Source organism: Hypanus sabinus, chromosome 11 (assembly GCF_030144855.1).
Source record: "Hypanus sabinus isolate sHypSab1 chromosome 11, sHypSab1.hap1, whole genome shotgun sequence".
Taxonomy (NCBI): domain Eukaryota; kingdom Metazoa; phylum Chordata; class Chondrichthyes; order Myliobatiformes; family Dasyatidae; genus Hypanus; species Hypanus sabinus.
Genome location: NC_082716.1, coordinates 21,976,149 through 22,000,258, shown reverse-complemented (window position 1 = coordinate 22,000,258; position 24,110 = coordinate 21,976,149). Strand labels below are relative to the sequence as shown.

Here is a 24,110-nt window from a genome sequence, read left to right as displayed (position 1 = left end):
TGATAGGAAGTGTCGGCCACGTGTTTAAGTATATCGTAATCCCCTACCTACTGTAAGCGGCGAGTTTGCGCATCCCTGTCCTAAAGCAACCCATCACTTCCTTCTCCTGGATCTTATAAATCTTAAAAGAGCGGAAAACATTTCAGCTAAGCATTCTGATCAGAAATGGGCTGCATTAATAAAGATCTGCAAAATAATGCAACGACACCGACCCACTGTTTGCATTTGTGTTTATTTAGAAACAAAATCTTTATAACAGCAAAGCTCTTTGCCTTTAGCCAACAGTAAAATATCAAACAGACCAGTGCATAGAGTGAGATGTGCCTGAGCATTAGAACTGCACCGTTAATGTTAGAAAACAGGGTGTGGATTATAATGCAATGACAAGGAGTAATATAATAATCAGCCAGCAATGCTCGTGATTTGGGACAGTTCACCACAGCCAGAGGTTTGATTCAATAATATAATTCCGTGGGGTTTCAATTCACAAAACAAAATTGAATGTTGGCATGTGCTGAAGGCACAGCGGCAGTACGCCAGCACAGCAACAAGGATAAAAACGTCTGCCGAGTGGACTCCGTGGCATCCAGTTTGCTACATTATAGCAGGAAAGGAATTATTGGCATGCGTAGGGTGGGATAATCCTTAAACTCCTTCAGGTACATGTGATGCTTCCCTTTAGCCCAGACTGTCATCTGAAAGAAACCTATTAGAGTGAACAGTCCAACTGAAAGACAACAGGAAGAAAATGTTAGATAAGAATTAGGTGGATGTCTTGGTTAGACTTCGTTATTAACTTCCTTTTGACTATTTTCAATCAGGAATGTGAAACCTGCCCTACCTGGAAGACACTGTGTCATTACAGTGAAACCAACCCAAGATCCTACCTAGAGAAGGCAACAGATTGAGAGGATTAGAGACTGATTCGGAAACAGTAGACAGTTATTCAATTTGTAAATCTGGGTAACTTGTTTTTAACTACAACACAACAGATTACACATTCACATATGTAAATTACGTTAGACATAATGAAGTGATGAAATACAAATTATTAAATTAATCATTGGAATATTAATAAGCATTAATTACTACATTTACAGTTAAAGAAATAGTAAAGAGACAAATCCTGACAGTAAACAATGTAAATAATAGTATTATTTCTCTGTCACTGGATACAAAGTGGGCACAAATTTCTCACCGTGACCTCTGTCCACCTCAGTTCTCAGCTCTTGTCTGGTGGAGGCACGGTTCATGTGTGGTTCTGAGAATCAAGCTACCAACATATGAGAGGGTCTCTGCTGATGTGGGAAATCCAGAGCAACGTGTACAAAATGCTGGAGCAACTTAGCAGGTCTATGGAGGGGAATAAAGAATTGATGTTTTGGGTCGAGACCCTTCATCAGGACTGAAAAGGGGAAAAGAAGCCAGCAGGTCTGGTGGCCCTCCTTCCATTTCTCCCACGGTCCATTGTCCTCTCCTCTCCAATTCCTTCTTCTTCAGCCCTTCTCCTCTTCCACCTGTCACCTTCCCAGCTTCTCACTTCATCCCTCTCACCCCTCAGTCTGTACTACTTCCCCCTCCCCCCACATTCTTATTCTGGCTTCTGCACCCTCCCTGATGAAGGCCTGAAACATCGACCCTTTATCCCTCTCCATAGACGCTGCCTCATGTAATTAAGCGCTGCCACTATGGCAGGGAGATCGGGTGGGGGTATGTTGATATGGGTAGTACCCAGGAATAAAGCTCTGTGCTCAGTGTGGGCAATAAGGGAACACAGCACGTGAGGAAAGGTAAACATCATCATCCCCGAAGTAGTACTTGTAAAACTCTGACCCAAGGCCGTCAGTGAAGGCAATTTGTGCTACAGCTGACAAATCAATACAGTTGTGTGAGAGCTCGTGGCACAGAACATACCTCATAAGTGTAATTGGGACAAGAAACAAAGAAGAAGAGCCATGTAAAAGGGTTCTTGGTCGGGTGAGGAATCTTCCGCACTTTGGACCCTGGGGAGGAAATGAGTGCACACAGCCCGTGAGTACTTCCAAAACACTGCATACTGTCCTATCACCAAAGCCCCAGACAGGCTTCCTGTCTCATGAACTTTCCAACTTCACACTAACATTTTCCTTTTGGTGTAAGTATCATCTTTGAACTCCCTGAACTATTTATCACAGCAAATTAGTCCCATAGAGTCTAAAGAGCAGAGCAGTCAGTGGGAGGGAAGGGATTACAACCCCAGTAAATAGTGGGGAGAATATCATGGGATTAGTGTAAACCAATGTTTCCCAAACTTTTTTATAGCTCAACACCTTTTTGAAGTACCTTCATACTTGCCAATGCCCCTCTTGGGCACAAAATACTTTCTGACACCCCGATAGTGTAAAAACATGTCATGTCTAACATGAGAAAAATGATTCTGCTTTAAATTGTTATTTGTCTTTAAACCTAGCTTACTCAGTACCTGTGCACTGTAAGGCAGCTTTGATATCAAGTGATATCCAGCTTGGTGGTTCTGAGCAAGAGTTGAAATATCTGGTTTAACTTGTGTCAGCAAAAGCCTTAAGTCCCCACGTGTAACAATGTCCAAGCAGTTCCTGTTTTTTGTGAGTACGTGGCTCACTGCACTGAAGCCTCTTTCAACAAAGTGGGAGGATGGGAATGCAATGAAGGGCACTCTGACTCTTCTCCAAAGACCAGGAAACTCGTGACAGTGTAGCCACATACAACAAAAACCGACATTTTTGAAAAGCAGTTTTGCTTCTTCATCATTCTGAATTCTGATAATTTCTTCTTGCAAGCTCTCTTCTTATTCTACCTACTTGCAAAGAAATGGGTTAATTACCCAGTCCAGAATTTCCAGATCATTCAAATCCTTGAATCAAGTTTGAAAATCCTTCTTCAGTGACTGGAGGTGTAAGCAGTACTCCTGCAAATCACCATCTGTGAAAGACAGTAACATACTTTCCATGGAGGGAAACTGAGAACATTCTTCTCCCAATGTTTTGCTCATATATTTCCAATTTTGCAAAAAAAGTGGACACACACTCTTTGCCTGCATTAAAATGAATTTCTCACCCTGCAGTTTCATATTTAGAATGCTCATTTTGTCATACAGGACTGGCTAGGTATGCCACATCTCCACATATTTCAGTCTTGTTTCCCAAACTCTTGTCAACTTTGAAAAAAAAATTCAACCATAGTGTCAAAAAGTTCAAAGAAACATTTTAAGCAGCAGCCTTTTCACTGCCAACACACATGAAGAAAAAGACATTTAAACTCTTTGTCATTATCTTGGCATAACTGGCAAAATATTCTGCTATTTGATGGATGAACTTTAATTTTGCTGATAGCAGTTATTACAAGAGTTATGCTTGAAAAAAAGTTGCTGGCAGAGGTTTTTGGTTGTGAGGTGTTGATATGAATTACACAATGGATTGCAAACAGACTTGGAATTTCTTTTTCATAAATGCCACTAAACCAGCATGGCAACCTGTTGTATATGATGCTCCATCTGTTGCACAAGAAATCATGTTCCTAATCAGAATACTTTTATCCTCAGAGTACATTTTGAGTTTGTCATAGATTGATTCTCCAGCGATACTTGTTTTTTTAACTTTTTACAAAGGAGAGCCTCTTCATAAACTTTTCCATTTCTCATAAATCGTATATATGCCACTAACAATGCCTTGTTGCCTCACATGGTTGACTAATCCAATTGTATCCCAAATTCTGTTTTTTTATAGCTCTTTACATAGTTGATTCTCAATGTCTTCACTCATTTCATCAATACGACAATCTACAGAGTTATTTTTCAGAGGAATTGTTTTTAAAATACTGATATCCATTTTAAGAACAGTGATGAGTACCTCTGATACAGCAGGTATTATTAATCTTTCACCAAATGTATGAGATTTTCCACACATTGCTATCATTTTGGAAATGTTATAAGAAGCAATGGTCATTTTTAGCTTTCAAGGCAAATGACTCGAGTGTGCAACGCTTTTCAAATGTTTCTTTCATCTTCTGGAACTGAGTACTACCATAAGTAGCCTTTTCAGGTTGTCTTTTTTGGAAGTGTTCCTGCAATCTTGATGGTTTCATAGCTTCATTAGACAGTACAGTATTACAAATAAGACGCATGGGGTGTTGCTGATCTAATGGGAACAGAATAAAACCATACTCCATGTATGTAACATTGTATTGACATGTAACATGTAACATTCTGTAGTTTCTGTTTCTTTGAATTAGAATTCAAGGCTTCACCATCTTCAGACCGGAGATCACAGGGTACACATTTATCCATCATTAACAGGGCTAAATTAACACAAAATTAACACAAACTGGGAATGCTTATTGGATGTTGATGATGGCAGCAAATTAACACAGTTGGTCAGGTCTCGTGCCTCAAGTTAGGATGCTGCTTACCACACCCCCCCCACCAAGAATCTTGAACGCACCCTGATGACTCCTATTTCCCCTAATGCCTCCTTAGGACACGTATCCGCCCCCGTTGGGAATCACTGATATAAACGGATGTTTGATGGTTAGTCCAGATGATGGGCTGAAGAGCCTGTTTGTACACTGTATAGCTCTATGACTCTAAGTTAATGGATAAAGATGAGGTACTGTCACCTTACACGCAAAGGCAAAGAAATCAGTTCCGTTTTGCAAGTGTTCCACTCTTGAGAGCTTAGTCTTGTAATCTGTTGCACAGTTTTCACCCATCTTGATCATTTCTTTCCTTCTGTGACATGCTGAGTTCCCTCACTGCTTATTCTTATCATTCTCTATAAAAAGTAAAGGTCAGTGTTTCAAGTGGATTTTCCAGTGGGAACTTCTTACACACCATTTGTTTGTTCGTACTGGAAGGTATACCAAGGGAATTGATCCAACATCTCTCCAGTCTTTCTTGCTACAATTTTGCCCCATCTGTCTTAAGTTACCACCGTTGAGAGCTAATTTAAAGATTAACAGGAGACCACTCAACTTGAGCAACTCACTGAGAATGCTGGAGGAACTCAGCATGTCAGGCAGCATTTATGGAGGGAAATGCTGACCATTTTGGCCGAGACCCTCCATCTGTTCATCTAGCCCTCCAGCATCGAGATCAAACCAAATTCACTCAGTAGGTTGCAGTATGTAGATGGCACTTTCAAAGGCAGAACTCCAAACCATCTTCAACTCGCTCACTGGAAGTGTGAGCGAATGGGTCCTCCACCAAACCTCTCCAGCACAGAGGGCCTCTATCACAGCTTGCCTGCCATTGAGCGCAGCTCCCTGGCCACAAGTGTCCACAAACGGACCCTGAGAACATGGACCACTTCCAATATCTCAGGAGCCAAATCAAAGCAGACATCAATGAAGAAGTGCAAGCTCAGTCTTGGTCCATCTGGGGAAGAGAGTGCTTGACAAATTATCCCTGTGTTCCTGGATCCTTCGGAGATATTGTCAACCTACAGCAGGCACCTGAAAGCACTGCCGAAACCCCAGATCCACCGGGAGAATAAACAAATCCTGTACCAGCATCACATGTTAGGGCCAACATTCCCAACACTGAGGTCCTGTTGAGCAGGTCACGTCATCTGCAACCTCGCCCCAGGCTCCTGATACAGGCACTCAATCCTGATCGATACTACAAGGGAGAGGTTCCCGGGACATGGATGGTCTCAAGCTCACCTTAAAAAACTGTAACATCCCTACAACTCGGAGGAATTCCTAACCCAGGACGGTTACGATTCAAAGTTTAGATTAGCTCTGTCTGCCACGTGTACATCAAAGTGTGTCACTTGCCACAGTCCAAGGATGAGCCGGGGGGCAGCCCACAAGTGTCACCGAGCTTCCAGCACCAGCGTGGCATGCCCTCAACTTACCATGCTGTACGACGCTAAAGCCCTGTCTCTATGATTGCTTAAAGTGGAGAGGGAGCACAAGGAATCTGATGCCCATTCACCAGCCCAAAGTACCCGCCCACCTTGTCTGCCACACCTGTGGTAGAGTCTGCATGCCCAACGTCAGTCACCTCCGTACCCACAAAACTGGAATGGAAACCCATCACCCTCAGTCCTAGGGGGTTGACAAAGAAGATGACATGGAGAGCATCCCTCTGCCTGTCATGTTCTGGAGGAGGCATGGCATCTGAGTTAGCAGTTCTTGGCCTAGCATGTAAACCCATAGCACAGGGTGGTATTTCTGTACTGACCAGTGGGAATGAGAGAATAAACCACATCCCCATCTGCCTTCTTGGGTGGACAGAAAGTCTCCAACATACCAAGGCAGTTCTGCTGAATGTGGCTGGCCAACACCACATTAACCACCAGCACAATCCCCTTTTCCTATCTCTGTCTGTAAGACCTTACTGCAAGCACATTGTTGATTAATGTAATAAGTAAGTTGTGAAACAGATCATTCTGGGACTATGATGGGTAATACGTACAAGGCAGTTAACTTCATTGTATTGCTGAACAGTTGTTCTATCTCCTCCGTTCCAATAGAAAGGACAATATATAAAACAATTGGATTGTTTTAGTTGGAATGAGTACAAAGAAAATTTATAAGGATATTGCTAGGACTTGAGGACCTGAGTTATCAGGCAAGGTTGAATAGGTTAAAACTTTATTCCCTGAAGTGTAGAAGAATGAGTGGAGATTTGATAGAGGTATACAAAATTAGGAAAGGTACAGCTAGGGTAAATGCAAGCAGGCTTTCTCCACTGATATTGGGTGAGATTTCAACTAGAGGTCATAGGTTAAGGGTTAGAAGTGAAATGTTTAAAGAGAACATCAGGGAGAATTTCTTCACTCAGAGAGTGGTAAGAGTGTAGAACAAGCTGCCAGAGGAAGTGGTGGATGAAGGTTTAATTTCAACATTTAAGAGAAGTTTGGATAAGGTCATTGATGAGGTATGGAGGGCTATGGTCTGGATGCAGGTCAATGGGACTATGCAGAATAACAGTTCAGCATGGGCTAGATGGGCCAAAGGGCCTATTTCTGTACTATATAATTTCCAATGGGAATATACTGTAAGAATGTCAATGGTAGATACATGTAGAATGAGAGATGGCAAGATTCAAACCAGGTTCAAAATGTGAGCTGGAAAATGGATTAAAATAGGAAGATCTGCATCATTTTATTTAATGCCTAATACTTCCAGAAAAAACATTTTTCACTATTTTTGTAGTGTTTGCCCGTTTAAAGCCATCCAGCCCATCATCAATCTCACACTGGTGTCCATTTCCCATTGCATTTCTTGCACAGGCTGACATGCACAGGACATTCTTTGATCGAAATTGGATGGAAAGGTTGGGAATTGTACCGTGGATATTTCAGCTGCAGTAGGAAGAAGGAAAGAAAGAGGAAGTCACCTGATAGTTTGGAAGGCATTCTTGTAAGTGCGTGTGTGTGTGTCTGACAGGACACACGTACATATTCACACATGCACATACACCCACACAATCTCACACCCATGCATGCACACTCTCACACACACAAAACCAAGTTCTAGACATTCTAAAAGGAAGAAAATCACCATAGTGATTCCTTATTACAGCATTGTCCCAATTTCATTCTTCAGTGACTCCTAATTTGGTGCTGGATAAATTAGGCAAAATCCAATTTCAAGGCTGAATTCTTTTTCAGCTGGGCGGTCTATGCAGAATCACATTGAGAACAGTGAGTGACAAACAGACAAGCCACAGGACTGTGGTAGTACTTACCATCTGCACGCAGGTTCCTCAAAGCTATGTGGATTGAGAAATTCCCAAGTTCACACACCTACAGTGATGAAACAAACATAGAGACACGGTAATAAACAGCCCATCCTCTGCAATACAATGCTCTCATCTTTCTTTACCCGGAAGAAACCCTCCATGGTCACAGGGAGAACATGCAAACTCCTCACAGACACGGCGCAAAGTGAACCCGGGTCCGTGTTCAATGATGGCTTTAAAATGGAGATCAGTCACGGGGATTCCACAACGACCTCAGAGTGGAAGTGAAGAATGTCACCTTGATTCCAAGGGAGCGAAGGAAGATAAGCAAGTGGCTCAAGATTAAGGTTAATCTTCTTTGCCATCACCACCTTACAAATGAATGGTGAAACAATTGATTCCCTTCATGACAGCATAAAATAAATTCTAATCTCCGACGGATGGGGAGATCTCTTTAATCTACAGGCTGATAATTTCATCACTCCAATTTGAATGGAAATGGAGTCAAAGCAAGCATTAGATGTTACTGACAGCATAACCTACCAGAAAGGTAATCAGGGCCACATTGACTTGTTGGTCACCATATACTGTAAAAGACGTAAAGCAAATTAGGACCAAACATGGTTTAAAATGGATCTTTGTCAGTAGCTGGGATGTGGAGTGCACCATATCTTGTTACTTACAGGGAGGTGTGTAGAGAGGATGATTGATGAAATAAGCCAGCCATGCCGTGAACCCCCAATAATAGAAACAATTCTGTGGAGACAAAGTTCGACATTCAGACAGCAAGCCAGACCTCTTCAATCCAATGACTCAACTTTCTAATGAGCTGCAGTTTCTGGAAACATAAAGTCTTTTGATTCAGTTTTTCCTGTTAAGTGGATTTAAGTGTGTCCTGGAAATCCCTGCTGGACAGATTGTGAATAATCCCACACTCCCACTCAAAAGCAAACTTTATGGGTGTCTTTAAGTTACCTAGCTTAATAGTTGGAAAGTTTATTTTATTTCAATTAAATGTGTCTAACTAATGTGTATCAATAAACCAAAAAATTAAACAGTCAGGCCATTCAGCCCTGACTAATCTTTTCCCCTCTCAACCCCATTCTTCTGCTTTACCTCCATAACCTTTGATGCCCTTACCAATCAAGAGTTTATCAACCTCCACTTCAAATATACCCAAAGACATACCCTCCACATGGTAATGGTAAGGGCATTGCCAATGGTGACGAATTCCACAGATTCACCACTCTCTTTCAAATTAACCTCTCCCTCATCCTTCTTCATGAGGCTTTGCTCCCTGGTTCTAGACTCTCTCGCCATTGGAAATATCCTCTCTACATCCACTCCATCTAGGCTTTTTAATATTTGCTAAGTTTCAATGAGATCCTCCCTCATTCCTCTAAACCTCATGCAAGTACAGGCCCAGAACCATCAACTCTCCTCACATGTTAACCCTTTCACTACTGGGATCATCCTCGTGAACCTTCTCTGGTCCCTCTCCAATGCCAGCACACCCTTTCCCAGATATTGGGCAAAAAACCTCTCACAATACTCCAAGTGAAGTCTGACCAGTCCTTATAAAGACTCAGCATTACATCCTTATATATTCTAGTTCTCCCAAAATGAATGTTAACATTGCATTTGCCTTCCTTACCACAGTCTCAACCCACGTTAACTTTCAGGGAATCCTGCAGGAGGACTCCCAAGTCCTTGTGCACCTCTGATTTCTGAATTTGTTCCCTGTTTAGAAAATAGTCTACACCTTTATTTCCTCTAACAAAGCTCACCATCAAACACCTCTCATTTATATTCCATCTGCCACTTCTTTGCCCATTCCCTTATTCTCATTACGTCCTTCCACAGACTCCCGGCTTCCTCACCACTACCTGCCCCTCCACCTATCTTTGTATTGTCTAAAGACTTGACCACCAATCCCTTCATCCAAATCATTGACCTACAACGTGAAAAGAAACGCCAGTACCAACCCACGCAGAACATGACTAGACACTGGTTGCCAACCATAATAGGCCCCCTTTATCAGACCATAAAACACGGGAGCAGAACTAGGCCATTCAGCCCATTGAGTCTGCTCCACCATTCCATCATGACTGCTCCCAGATCTCACTCAACTCCATACACCTGTCTTCTCACCCTATCCTTTGAAGTCCTGACCAATCAGGAAACAATCAACTTTCACCTTAAATGCACCCACAGACTTGGTCTCCACCACGGTCCATGACAGAGCGTTCCATGGATTTACTGCTCTCTGGCTAAAAAAAATTCTTCCTTACCTCTGTCTTAAAAGATCAACCTTCAATTTTGAAGCTGTACCTTCTAATAGTAGAAACACCCACCATAGGAAAACATCCTCTCCCCATCCATCCTATAGTCCTTTCAACATTTGGTAGGTTTCAATGAGATCCCCCTGCATTGTTCTAAATTCCAGTGAGTACAGGCCCAAAGCTGCCAAATGCTCCTCATATGTTAACCCCTTCTTTCCTGGAATCATCCCTCATGTACCTCCTCTACACTCTCTCCAATGACAACACATCATTTCTGAGATATGCGGCCCAAACTGTTAACAAATCTCCAAGTGTAGCCTAACTAGTGTCTTATATAGCCTCAGCATTATCTCTGTTCAACCTTGAAAAAAATGCCAACATTGCATTTGCCTTCTTTACCACAGACTCAAATTGTAAATTAACCTTCTAAGAGTCTTGCACGAGTCCCTCTGCAGCTCTGATGTTTGAACCTTCTCCCCATTTAGATAATAATCTGCACTACCGTTCCTTTTACCAAAATGCATTATCATACATTTCCCGACACTTTATTCCATCTGCCACTTTTTTTCCCAGTCTTCCAATTTGTCTAAGTCCTGCTGCAATCAACCTATTTTCTATCATCTGCAAATTTTGCCACAAACCCATCAATTCCATTATCCAAGCCATTGACAATGTGAAAAGTAATGTTTCCAACACTGACCCCTGAGGAATACCACTAGTCACTGGCAGCCAACCAGTAACGGCCCCTTTATTCCCACTCGCTGCCTCCTGCCTGTCTGCCATTCCTCTATCCACGCCAGTATCTTTGCTGTAATAAGATTGGATTTCATCGTTAAGCAGCATCACGTGTGGCTGCTCACGTGTTATCAAAGGCCTTCTGAAAATCCAAGTAAATGACATCCACTGCCTCTCCTTTGTCCACACTGCTTGTTACTTCCTCGAAGAACTCTAACAGATTTGTCAGGCAAGATTTCTTTTTCCGAAACCATGCTGACTGACTTATTTTATCATTAGTCTCCAAGTACCCTGAAACCTCATCATTAATAATAGACCAACACTTTCCCAACCACTGAGGTTAGGCTAACTGGCTTATAATTTTCTTTCTATTGCCTTCCTCCCTTCTTAAAGAGTGGAGTGACATTTACAATTTTCCAGTCCTCCGGATTTTTGAAGGATCATTACTAATGCCTCCTCAATCTCTTCAGCTACCTCTTTCAGAACCCTGGGGTGTAGTCAGTCTGGTCCAAAGACTTATTTACCTTCAGATTTTTCAATTTCCCAAGCACCTTTTTAGTAACAGCAACGACACTCACTTCTGCCCCCAGACACTTACGAATTTCTGGTATTCTGCAAGTGTTTTCCACAGTAAAGATGGACGCAAAATAGTTTGCCTGCCATTGTTATATCCTCCCCCCCACCCCCATTACCACCTCTCCAGCATCATTTTAGAGCACTCTTGCCTAACTTTTACTCTGCGCATATCTGAAAAGAACTTCTGATATCCTCTTTTATATTATTGGTTGGCTTACCTTTATATGTTATCTTTTCTCTCATTGCTTTTTTAGGTGCCTTCTGTTGAATTGATTTTAATCTTCCGAATCCACTAGCTTCCCACTAATTTTTGCTATTTTATATGCTTTCTCTTTTGCTTTTATAGAACATAGAAACCTACAACACATTACAGGCCCTTCGGCCCACAATATTGTGCTGACCATGTAACCTACTGTAGAAACTGCCTAGAATTTCTGTACTGCATAGCCCCTCTATTTTTCAAAGCTCCATGGACCTATCTAAGAGTCTTTTAAAAGACCCTATTGTATCCGCCTCTACCACTGTAGTCAGCAGTGCATTCCACACACCCACCACTCACTGTGTGAAAAACTTACCCTTGACATCCCCTCTATACCTACTTCAAAGCACCTTGAAACTACACCCTGTCGTGTTAGCCACTTCAGCCCTGGGAAAAAGCCTCTGGCTATCCACACGATCAATGCCCCTCATTATGGCTGACTTTGACTTCCCTTGTCAGCCACTAGTTTATTTTAAGTTTCTAACTGATGTGTATCAGTAAACCAAAATATAAGTGCTACTGGACTCTCTTACAATGAGGGTGGACTTAGCAATCTGGTTTGGTCATCGTTCCTCTGCCCCACGCACGCACAATAAAGCTATTTCTCCTTTGCTGAACCAGCACTGTGAGTGCTCCAGCTTCAAGTGGATCTTTTACCATGAACCAACTGCTGGAGAAGCTCAGCAGGTCCAACCAGTTCTGTGGAAGGAAAGGAACTTTAATATTTTCAATTTTTTGGATGCTGCCCAACCCGTCCAGCAGATGTGTGTTGCTTCATGTGCCAGCATGTGCGGTCTCTTTTGTCTCCAGTACCAGTTGGTTTTATTTGTTACATGGTCACAGAAACAAACAGTGAAAGGCATCATTTTGCATCAGATCAAATCAGTGAGTATTACGCAGGGCAGCCCACAAGTGTCTCCAGTTTTCCAGCGGCAACATAACATTCCCACAACTCACTAAACCCCACATCTTTAGAACGTGGGAGGAAACCAGAGCACCCGGAGGAATCCAACACAGTCACAGGGAGAACGTGCAAACTCCGCACAAACAGCGGTGGGAATCAAACAGTAATTAGTGATCACTGGCGCTGTAAAACGATTGCGCTGATCACTACTCTACCATGCTGCCTCATTTGCCATGTGCCTGCATTTAGCTCATCTCCCTCAAATCCTTTCCTATCCAGATGTTTTTCAAGCATTGTAATTTTACTTGGCAGCTCACACAGAACACCCAAAAGTGTTTGATTTTGGAACGTGGGAGGAATCCAGAGCACCTGGAAACACACACAGTCATGGGGAAAACAACTAACTCCTTACAGTCAGCCCGATTTCACAGCTGGTGATGCAATAGCATTATGCCAACCGCTACTCAATGGCGCCACCCAAGTGGATTTTGTTTGGATGTGTCAAGGATGACCTGTTCAGAGCTTATTTACCTCTAGATTTCATGGGTTTGGTTCACCACCATGTCCGTAAGGACTGCTGAACTCATTTCCCTGCTAGAAATAACCACCCAGTACTGTCTCAAGCTTGTCCTCACATGATACGGAATAGAGCATAGTCATATGTCCCACAAGCTATTTAGAAGCTGGCTGATCTATGTTTTAACTCTATCTCCTATCTTGTTTCCATATCCCTTCACACTTCCCCTAACTAAAGCTTACCAACTCCAGTTCACCCACAACTCTAAGTGAGTGGGTTCCAGGTTTCCTCTCTCAGGTCCCACTATGACACCCCAATTGTATGGCTGTGTCCATCATGGTGAAAATCCCATCCGAACATAGCAGTCTCTCACAATTTGTCTGATCATTGTATATGGAACGTAGAACCGGACTGCACAGTAACAGGTTCTCCGACCCACAATGTCAGCACCAGAGATAACACCAAGTTAAACTAAATCCCTTCTGTCTGTCCATGATCCACGTCCCTCCATTCCCTGGACATTTGAGTGTCCATCTAAAAGCCCCTTAAATGCTGCCATTGTACCTGCTTCCACCATCACTCTCAGCAGCTCGTCCCAGCCACCTCCCAGTCAACGTGTAGGAACCTTGCCCCACACATTTCCCTTACTCTTGCCTCCTCTCACCGTAAATCAGAACCAGAATCAGGTTTAATATCACTGGCATATGTTGTGACATCTGTTGTTTTGCGGTAGCAGTATGTTACAAATCATGACAATTGAGGCCTTCAGTTGCGTCCTGGCTGTCTACGTGATAGGTGAACAAGAGGAAATCTGCAGATGCTGGGAATCAAATTAAGACCCACAGAACGCTGGAGGAGCCCAGCTGGCCATGCAGCGTCGATGGAAAAGAGTAAACAATCAACGTTTTGGGATGAGTCCCTTCATTAGGACTGGAAGAAAAGAGATGAGAAGTCAGATGAAGAAGGTGGGGTGAAGGGAGGAAGAAGTATGAAATGGTAGGTAAGCTCGAGGAAATCTGCAGATGCTGGAAATTCAAGCAACACACACGAAATGCTGGTGGAACTCAGCAGGCCAGGCAGCATCTATAGGGAGAAGTACAGTCGATGTTTCGGGCCCAGACCCTTCGTCAGGACCTCGGCCCGAAACGTCGACAGTGCTTCTCCCTATAGATGCCGCCTGGCTTGCTGTGTCCCACCAGCATTTTATGAAGTAGTAGATGATGGGTGAGGCTGGAAGAGGGGGAGGGGTGAAGTAAAGTGCTGGGGAGTGAAAGAGGTAAAGGGCTAGAGAAGGGGGAATCTGTAGGGAGAGGACAGAAGGCGGTGGAAAGAAAGGAAGAGGGAGGAGCACCAGAGGGGGGTGATAGACAGGTAAGGTGAGAGAGAGAAATTGCAATGGGGGATGGTGAGGCAATTACCCTAAGTTCAAGAAATCAATGTTCGAGCCATCAGGTTGGAGGGTACCCAGACCTGATACGTAAACCAGGGCAGTACAATATGGGGAGCAAGCTGTTGCCCATGCAACAGGCTCCCCCTCTCCATGCAGCTGATAAATCCAAAGGAACGGCAGAGACCTTTGGCACCAGCGGTGTCACAAGAGTTTCCAGTCAGCGTTGAACTCAATGTAGGACTGCCTTAGAGCCTCCAGCTCCGGAATTTTCATTGAGATTTGCTCTTTAAGCCTTCCCCACGAGTGGGTATGGCCACAAGGCAGCAAAGGTTTCTGATCAGAGTTTTCCTTCTCCTAGATGGGCAGCCAATCAAATGGCCTACTTCTGCTCCTAAATCTAATGGTCTTATGGTCTAAATGTACTTTGAATCTATTTGTACAAGTACATTAAAACATCGAAACACACAGTGAAATGTGTTGTTTGCGTCAGCGGTCAACACAGGGGTGTGCGGGGGGCAGCCCGCAAGCGTCACTGTGTTTCCAGCACCAACGTAGCATGCCTACGAATGACTGACTCTAACCCTAACCCATACACCCATGGAGTATCTGGTGGTGTCTGTAGGGAAACCCACATGGTCATGGAAAGTGTAGACTCCGTACAGAGAGTGGCAGGAATTGAACCCCGATCGCTGGTTGTTAGCACTGCGAGGCATTGCAGCAACCACTATGGGACCATGCCCCTGTCATATCATCAGCCTCTGATGCTCCAGAGAAATCAACCCAAGGTTGCCCAGCTTCTCCTAATACCTCCTATCTTCTAATCCAGACAGGGTATTTGTGTACCTTTCCAATGGCTCCTGTAATGGGCCAGCCAGAATTACATGCAATATTCCAGGCACGGCCTAAACAAAGCTTTCTAAATTTGCAATGTGACTTCCTTACTCCTATTCTCAATGCTGCAACCAATGACAGCAAGCATGCCATATGCCTTTCTTTATCACTCCATCTGAAGAGTTTATGAGGCATGCAGAAGACTGTCTTTGGCCACTGACCTACTGGTGGGTGATTGGACTCACTTCCTGCTCAGTCACTTGCAAATGAAGCGATATCTTCAAAGTGGGTAAAGCCACAAGACCATAAGATCATTAGAGATAGCTCTGCCATTTCATCATGGCTGATTTATTATCCCTCTCAAACACATTCTCCTGCCTTCTTGCCATAACCATCGATACCCTTACCTGTTTCAAATACAACCTATCAATACCTGTTTCAAATATGCCCAATGACTTGGTCACCACAGCCATCTGTGGCAATGAATTCCACAGACTCACTATCCTAGGGAGGGTCCTCTCCTCGATGTCCATGGTGAAACATGTGGAGAAACGTCCAATTACAATGGACTCTGGGCAGTTTCTCTCAAATCTCCGAATGTCTCACTGTTTCAATGAGACGTTGTCCTAATCTCAAGCTCACAAGCTTTCGTTTACGGCCCATTTAGTTTCAAGCCCTGGTTCTCTCTCCAAACACTTGATGATGTACTGTCAGCTGGCTGTCTGCTAAACAGGAACAAAGCAAATTAATAGCAGTCACTTGAATGGTGTTGGTTCAGTGATCTGTGCCAACCACATGCACATCCATCCTTTATTGGAGTATGCTTCATGCCATGACAGATGGGCAGTTAGAACATAGAAACCTACAGCATATTACAGGCCCTTCGGCCCACAATGTTGTGCCAACCATGTAACCTACTCTAGAAGCTGCCTAGAATTGCCCTACCACATAGCCCTCTATTTTTCTAAGCTCCATGTCCCTATCTAAGAATCTCTTAAAAAACTGTTGTATTTTCTTCCACCACCGTCACCAGCACTGCATTCCACTCACCCACCACTCTCTGTGTGAGAAACAGACATCCCCGCTGTACCTGCTCCCAAGCACCTTAAAACTATTATGGACCAACAGCACTCGGAAGCACTTACCTTAATGGTATTGCGGAGAGGCATTGTCCCGTGAGAAAAACGATGCACAAACAGCGTTTCGATCAGTCTTTTGACGTAGTGGAAGGAATGGCAAAAGCCTGCGAGGCTGGAAGAGACAAGGAAAAATTGAATGTGGGCCCAGGCAGCGAGGGACCTGCTCATGTCCTCCGTCTGGGAGAGAGCCAAAGAGTCTCCCAGCCCAGTCCAGAGCTGCTGCCAACTCTGATGGCAGGTCGAAAGCCCGAACCACTGGGGTTGAAGATGCTGGATGGGGGTGGTCCCTTTGAGTAGGAGAAGGTTGGGGAATCCCAGGGTAAAAGCAGTTGAGAATTCGCAAACCTGTGCCGGGGGAGAGCGTCAGGCAGCTGATCTGCTCTCAGTATTGCCTGCTGGAGTATTACAGCAAGGAATCTGGCTGCTGGGCTCGGAGGACTGAAAACGGAGATGGTGGGGTAGGGAGGGGGGCAGAGGGTGGTGATTCCAGTACTCTTAGAGTTCAGATTCAGGAAGAGCAGTGATGCCTCCCGGCCTTCCTCAAACTCGTCTGCTTCTCTCGGCAATGATGCCTCCTCTCTCCAGCTTTACGGCCTTCTCCCTCGGCCTCCCCACAGGCTTCAGAACCAGAGCCTACCTTCCCTGGGCAACCTGAAGCCCACCCAATACCGGAGCCCCCTCCCTAACACCGACATTCGAAGGATGATCCCGTTTCCTGAAGCCCACTCAATGCTGGACCATCATGCGCCGTGGCCTCTGGGGTTCAGGCACACTCCGTGAAAGCTGGATCACCTCCATTAAGAAATCCCCAGGGTCACTAGTTCTGCCTCCCTCTCTATTTCTGCCGTGGACTGCAATACAAAAGCACTGTAAGCACCAGGCACTCCATGTACTTACTGCACCACGGTATGAGGGCTGGTGGTAAAGTCATACTCTTCCTCGTAGATAAAAGGCAGGCGGGAGTAGAAGAGCAGGTAGATGAAGAGTGGGCCGGCGTACTCTGTCAGGAACACCTGCAGTCAAAGTGCAAGGGCAGAGTCATTGATACACAGAGAGGGTGGCAAGGTAGCACCAGCGAACAGGGTTCAATTCCCACCACTGTCCATGGGGAGACTGTACGTTCGCCCCAGGGCCGTGTGGGTTTCCTCCGGGTGCTCCAGTTTCCTCCCACACTCCAAAGGCACACAGGTTAGTAGGGGTTAGTAAGTTGTGGGCGTGCTGTATTGGCACCAGAAGCATGGTGCCACTCACTCGCCACATCACAAGTCCGTGCCTCTCTTAGAGTAAAAATCAAACTAAGACACGCAATCCCAGCTCCATGTTTCCTTTCAATTACTTTTATGTTTTGGAATGACAAAACAATAGTGACGACCAGGAACCTGAGATGACTATATACTTCTTAAAGCGCAGTGAGACGTTCAGTTTTTTAAAAAAAACAGATGACATCCAAGTGCTTCTTCAGGAAGGGACAGAGTCCGCTGAGTTTAAAAAAAAATAAAATGGATAACTTCATGGGTTCATAAACAACAAGTCCTGGGAGATAATAATAATAAATAAAGCACAAATGGCTACTAACATTTCCCTAATAGATGCATTTGATTGCACAAGAGATAACTGGATATTGTACGCTGAGTGAATTGCGTAGAATTCGAAGGAAATGAAATAGCCAGTGTTGCTGAGTGCATTGGGTTTAAGGGCATACAGTTTGCTCAGAAGTTTAACTGCTCCAACCAACAAGCCAAAATGAGCTTTGCTGATATCGTAAAAGTAAGTCTGCAATATTTGGAACCGAAATCGTTATTGATTGCAGAATGCTTTGGGTTTCATAAGCAAAATCAAAAGGAAAGAGAATCAATTTCAGTGTATGTGGCTGAATTGAAGAAATTGTCCGATCATTGTCAGTTCAGTAGTAGATTTCATGATGCACTAAAAGGTTGAAAAAAGTATCTAATGCTTTCCCAGCATATATGACAAATAAACTCTTCTCAGACTTCCAGCCAAGTACAGGTATCGATTATAACAGACGTTTCGATGACAAGCTCTGCCATCCTCATCAGGGTTGATGCCCGGGCATGTCCAGGCTGGTGCTATTTATACCCCCATAGTCCATCTCTCCTGATTGGTTAGTCCTCATTTCAATCAGGTTTTCGCTCTCCCACCTTGCTTACAATGAAATCCCAATAGCTCATCATCTAAACGTTGGTTATAATCGATACCTGCACCCAGCTGGAGGCCTGGAAAGAGTTCACTCATCGCTGAGAGATTGTTTAGTTTGTGGAACCTTACTAGAAAACATTCAAAAAAGCTCCTAACTGAAGCATAACTCACATTTAAAAAAGCAGTTGAAATTACTGTCTCAATGGAAACAGCAGACAGAGATGCAACTGATTTGCAGTCAGCAGTGAAAGTGAACATGAATGCCTAAACAGAAACGGGTCTGGCCAAACAAATTGTGTTACCATTGTGCCAGGAGCTCACATACACCAGACCAATGCAGGTTTAAAGATGAAAACTTACAGAAAATGCAACAAAAAAACACATACAAAGAGCATGCCTGGCAGTCAAAAAGAAACGGACTGCACAGGGAAGAGAAAAAGACAAAAAGTCAAGTTTCAGTTTCAAAAAGAGCACTACTTTGCATACTGTTGAAAAATTTGATAATATTGAGAGCGACACAGGACTGAGTGGCCTTGTGATTTACAATGTGAAAACTAACAACAGACAAACAATATGGCTTACATGAGAAGTGAATGGCAAATTAATTTAAATGGAGTTGGCCACAGGCTCAGCTGTTTCAGTCATTCCACAAAATGAGTTTGAATGGCATTTCAAAGATACTGAACTGAAGCCTGCAGATATCCAACTAAGAACATATACTGAAGAAATGATAACTCTTTGGGAATGACATCTGTTACAGTGAAATACAACATCCAACAAGCCACATTGGGCTTGTATGTGGTAAAAACAGGAGGGCCAGTATTGTGGAGTCATGACTGGCAGAGACAACTACAACTTCAATGGAGATCCATCCCCTGCAACAGAGTCAACTGAGAGTGAATTAAGAAAGGTATTAGATGATGCCACAAGCATTGGAAAACTCAAACATATAGTATCAAGGGTAAAATAGTGTTAAATGAAAAAGCTAACCCAAGTTTTACAATGCCTATCCGGTTCCTTATACCATCCATGACAGAATAGCCAGTGAACTAGATGGAGACTGAAAAAATTCTTCCCAAGGTTGAGTGGAGCCCATAGGAAACCCCAGTGGTCCCAGTACCCAAGAAGAAAGAGTCCGTCAGGATCTGTGGCAATTTTAAAGTCACCGTCCAGCCCAGTACTGAACATAGGCCAATCCTCTCTGCCCAGAATAGAGGATATCTTTGCAAACCAAACAGGAGGGGAACACTTCAGCAAAGTGGACTTGGCTGAGGCCTACTTACAGAAGGGGCTAGAAGAAGAGTCCCAAGTGTCCCTCACCATAAATACTGACAAATGCTTTATCACTGTGGCAGGCTTACTTTTGGAGCAGTATCTACACCTGCACTCTGATAGAAAGCTACGGATCAGATCCCACGCACCCAGACTTACATCATGGTATAGGAGCAAAGGGGAAGTGTGAATTACAAGATGTGACTAGAGGAGGGAAATATTGTTGTTACATCATCGTTACAAGTGAAGATATCAAGGGACATCTCCAAGAGCTGAAAGGATTAGAAGATTATGGGCTCAGAGCACAATGCAGCGAGTGTGAATTCTTTAAACCAAGCATCTCTTACTGTGATCACACTACTGACACACTAGACAAGTGTGCTGAGAAAATTCAAGCAGTGCTGGATGCCCCAAGGCCAAAGGACATGTCACAGTTGTGGTCCTTTTTAGGGTTTGTCAATTACCACAACAGGTTCTTGACAAACCTGGCTCCACCCTTGAACTCATTATTACAGATCAGGAAGAACTGGCAATGGACAAAGCAGAGTGAAGTGGGCTGCAGAAAAACAAAGGAAATGCTGATATCAGACACTGTACTCGCACATCATGATCCACTTTGACACCTCGCCTTGTGGTGTAAGCGTAGTCATGTCACATGTTACGAGTGATGGAAGTGAACACACCTTGGTATTTGAATCACGTTCCCTTACCGCTACTGAGGAAAACCACACACAGATTGACAGAGAGGCTTTGAGTCTGGTTTGGGGTGTAAAACATTTCAGCCAGAACTTGTCTGGGAGAGAGTTGACCCCCGTTACTGACTAGTTAACCCTTTCAGTCCACAGCAGGGTGATCCACTAACTGCAGCAGCATGAATGCAACAATGGGCTCTGCTTCTTGGAGGACACAATTACAAGATCGAATTCAAGAGGATAACTAATCATGGAAATGCTGATGGATTGTCCGATTTACACTTGGGAAAGGGCATACCTGAAAAATGTACAAAACAAGACTCCCCTCTTGATGAATTCTTCCAGATGCAATTCAAGTCTCCCTATTACGGCAGAGTTGATCCACAGGGTGACTAGAAAAGTGATTAAATCTCACAGCAATCACTTCACATTGATTAAATCTCTAGGTTTGAATGGGACACTTCATCTGAGTTGAGTTGTGCTACATTCTGAGTTGGAGTTTTAGCTAAGTGGGGGGACTGTTGCGTATTTAATATTTCAGTAATATTACTGAAGATGCCTCCTCATATGCTGACGAAACATTTGCAAGTAAATTGCCAAGATCGGAGAACAACTCAATCCAGCAATCAACCACCAGAGCTACACATTTTCCAAATTATTTGTAAATATATTGTGTGATCAAGCATTGTTTATTTAAATAATTCATTATGGGTTAGACATAAAAGTACGTGAATGGGATATGTCATCGAGCCACCATGTTATACATGCATGCCTTGCTTAAAGTAAAAATGAAACTAACACACACATTCCCAGATCCATGTTTCTTTTCAACTAGTTTTATGTTTCAGAGTTACAACACATACCATTTCCCTCCTCCAATCACATCCTGTAATTCACACTTTTTCTTTGCTTTTCTGGGACTCTTTATACTTCTCTACATTATTTTCTTCCCCTGCTCTCATTCTATATTCTTTTCCAACAATCACCTGATATATCCTTGTCCCCCATCTCTTTCCCTCCTCTCCTCCACCTCCATCAACTTTCCCTCCCTCATCTTTTCCTCTCGAAACCTTAACCACCTTCCCTCTATTTCTGCCCTTTCTCCTCTGTTCATTCTTCTTTCATTCTTTGCCCTTCCCTCTCTCTTCTTCATGAACAATGCCCCCCAACATCTCCACACTCACACTTTGATGCCCCGTACCCTATTTTCATCTGTCTCTAATTTTCCCCTGCCTGTACAACTCGAGGGTAAATTGGGACAAGACAGGAAACTACCTCCCCCAATTCTACTTTCCATGAACAAGATCTCCCCCAATATGCTACCACAGTCTAAATAGTTCTAGGATTCCTTCTAGATTCCATCTAGGGATAAGGTAACTGTTCTGCCAATAACCGTAAGAAATAGTAGCGGGTTGTAGACACAGCTCAGTACATCTCAGAAACCAACCTCGCCTCCATGGACTCTGTCTACACTTCTTGCTGCCTCAGTAAAGCAACCAGCATGTTTTAAGATCCCATCCACATGGATTTTCTCCCTTCCCCTCTCTTCCAATGGGCAGAAGACACAAAGGGCTGAAAGCACATACCATCAGGCTGACGGATAGCTCCTTCCACATTGTTGCAAGACCATTGTCTGGGACCTAGTACTCTTGACTCTTGGACTCTTGGAGTCCATCAAGAGATGGACTCTTGACCTCCAAATCTACCTCATTATGATCTTACGCATTATTGTCAGCTGCACTACACTTTTTCTATAACTGTAACACTTTATTCTGCATTCTGTTATTGTTTTATCTCAGTACACTGTGTACCAGGCAGTCCCCGGGTTACGTACGAGTTCTGTTCCTGAGTCAGTCTTTAAGTCGGATTTGTACGTAAGTCGGAACAAGTACATCTGGTATTATTTAGCATCAGTTCATCAAATGTTTGTCTTAGTATATAGTATATATTTTACCTTTCTATGCATATAAAACACTTAAGAAACGTATGTATTCCAATAATTAAGCCACTGCATTGCTTACTAATAATTGTAGCTTTCACATGCTCCATTATTCTCACTTTATCCGTTATCCTTTAAAATTGTTCCGATCGTTGACCGACTGTAGCCTAACACTTTTCCAATGACCGATGGCATTTCAGCTCTTTCCAAACGCTTTATTTATTTCCACTTTATTTTCAATCGCGATCGCTCCCCATTAATGGAACCGAAACACTGCGGGTCCTGACCTCCGCCGGCTCCCGAGATCTGCTGGGTCCTAAGGACCACCGCACTGATACAGGTTAAATAGGACAAGTGGGGGCTGTGCTGGATTTGGATATTTGATCCTCCACAATATTCCGCGTGGGTATTTAAACTGGAGGTGGCAGTGTTTTTTTTTACGAGGTCAAGTTGCGAGCTTGATATCAACCCGGCACGGATGGTACGGGAGTCACTGGATCAACATCAACCTGGCACGGGAGTGATCTGCCACTGGATTGAACTCGCTGATCTCACTGCGCCACCAGCCGACCGGAACCGGGTGGGGGGGGGGGGCGGGTGGTGGTAGGTGCCGGGATGAATCTTACTAAGAAAATTTTAAGCCAAATACAAAGTTAAACATTCAACACATTGTCAATGGCAACGACTTAAAATGGCGTTCAGCATCGCGATCCAACTTAAAATGGCAGGCGGCGTTCTCCTTCCTCAGTTTGTAATTACAAGTTGTCCGTAAGTCAGACGTTCGTAACTCGGGGACTACCTGTAATCATTTGAAATGTATAAAAATATCTGTGATTTGGTACATGTGACAGTAAGATAGAGATAGATACTTTACTGATCCAAAAGGAAATTGCAGTCTCACAGTAGCATTACAAGTGCACTGATATGCAAATATAATTTGAGAAATAAGAACAAATAACAAATAAGTCACTTCAAAGAGTCTAGCGGGGTGGGGGGGGGGTCATCATTTCCTCAGCTATAGGTTGACTCACTATAGAACCTAATGGCTGAGGGTGAATTAGCACAGTTGACTCAGTCTATTACTAAAAGTGCTCCTCTGTTCAGCCAAGGTGGCATGCAAAGGGTGAGAAACAGAGAAAGCCTTTCTAATCAGTTTATTGAGCCTGTTGGCATCACCTGTGTTGATGCCATTGCCCCAGCACACACCGTGGGGAAGGTTGTACTGGTGACAACAGACTGGTAAAACATCTGAAGGAGAGGCCTGCATCCTCCAATAATAAACCAATTCCAATTCCTTTCAGGCAAGTCCATTGTAAATTGTTTGCATCCTGTGTTACAAACGATACTGCCTAGTTTCTGGATCCATATTTTCTTCAGTTGACAGATTAGAACCACAGAGTAGTTTAATCCATTTAATTACAGACCACATTGGAGTTTACATGCAATTGCAGACTATAGCCAGTAGGTGGTAGTGCAGTCCACATCATCTCTCCTTTCCCGTCTGCCCCTCAGAATCCAGTGGGACTTGCTTCCTCTGTTTTCTAGGTGCTGGTGTGACTGATATGGGATTCTCTGGTGGAGCAGGAGATACCTGACAGAATTTGTGGTGGGCAGTGTGCCCCTTTGCCTGTTTACTCTGGGCTTCTGAGAGCTCCCGGCAAATGCTTTTAAACTTACCTTTTTGAATCACAGAGTGCCACAGCACAGAAACA

General features: G+C 43.7%; 1 protein-coding gene across 2 annotated transcripts in view; it reads right to left on the bottom strand.

The window, feature by feature from the left end:
- Positions 1-213: 213 nt before the first annotated feature.
- The window catches only part of LOC132401760 (very-long-chain enoyl-CoA reductase-like), a 110,845-nt gene continuing 86,948 nt past the window's right edge, over positions 214-24,110 (bottom strand). For both annotated transcript variants that reach the window (XM_059983934.1, XM_059983933.1), the window contains 8 exons: positions 17,236-17,351; positions 16,345-16,450; positions 8,389-8,461; positions 8,249-8,292; positions 7,712-7,769; positions 1,915-2,003; positions 842-887; positions 214-727 (listed from right to left, as the gene is read on the bottom strand). In XM_059983934.1, coding sequence (XP_059839917.1) covers positions 600-727; positions 842-887; positions 1,915-2,003; positions 7,712-7,769; positions 8,249-8,292; positions 8,389-8,461; positions 16,345-16,450; positions 17,236-17,351 — 660 coding nt within the window. In that variant the 3' untranslated portion in view covers positions 214-599. The remainder of the gene's footprint in view (positions 728-841; positions 888-1,914; positions 2,004-7,711; positions 7,770-8,248; positions 8,293-8,388; positions 8,462-16,344; positions 16,451-17,235; positions 17,352-24,110) is intronic.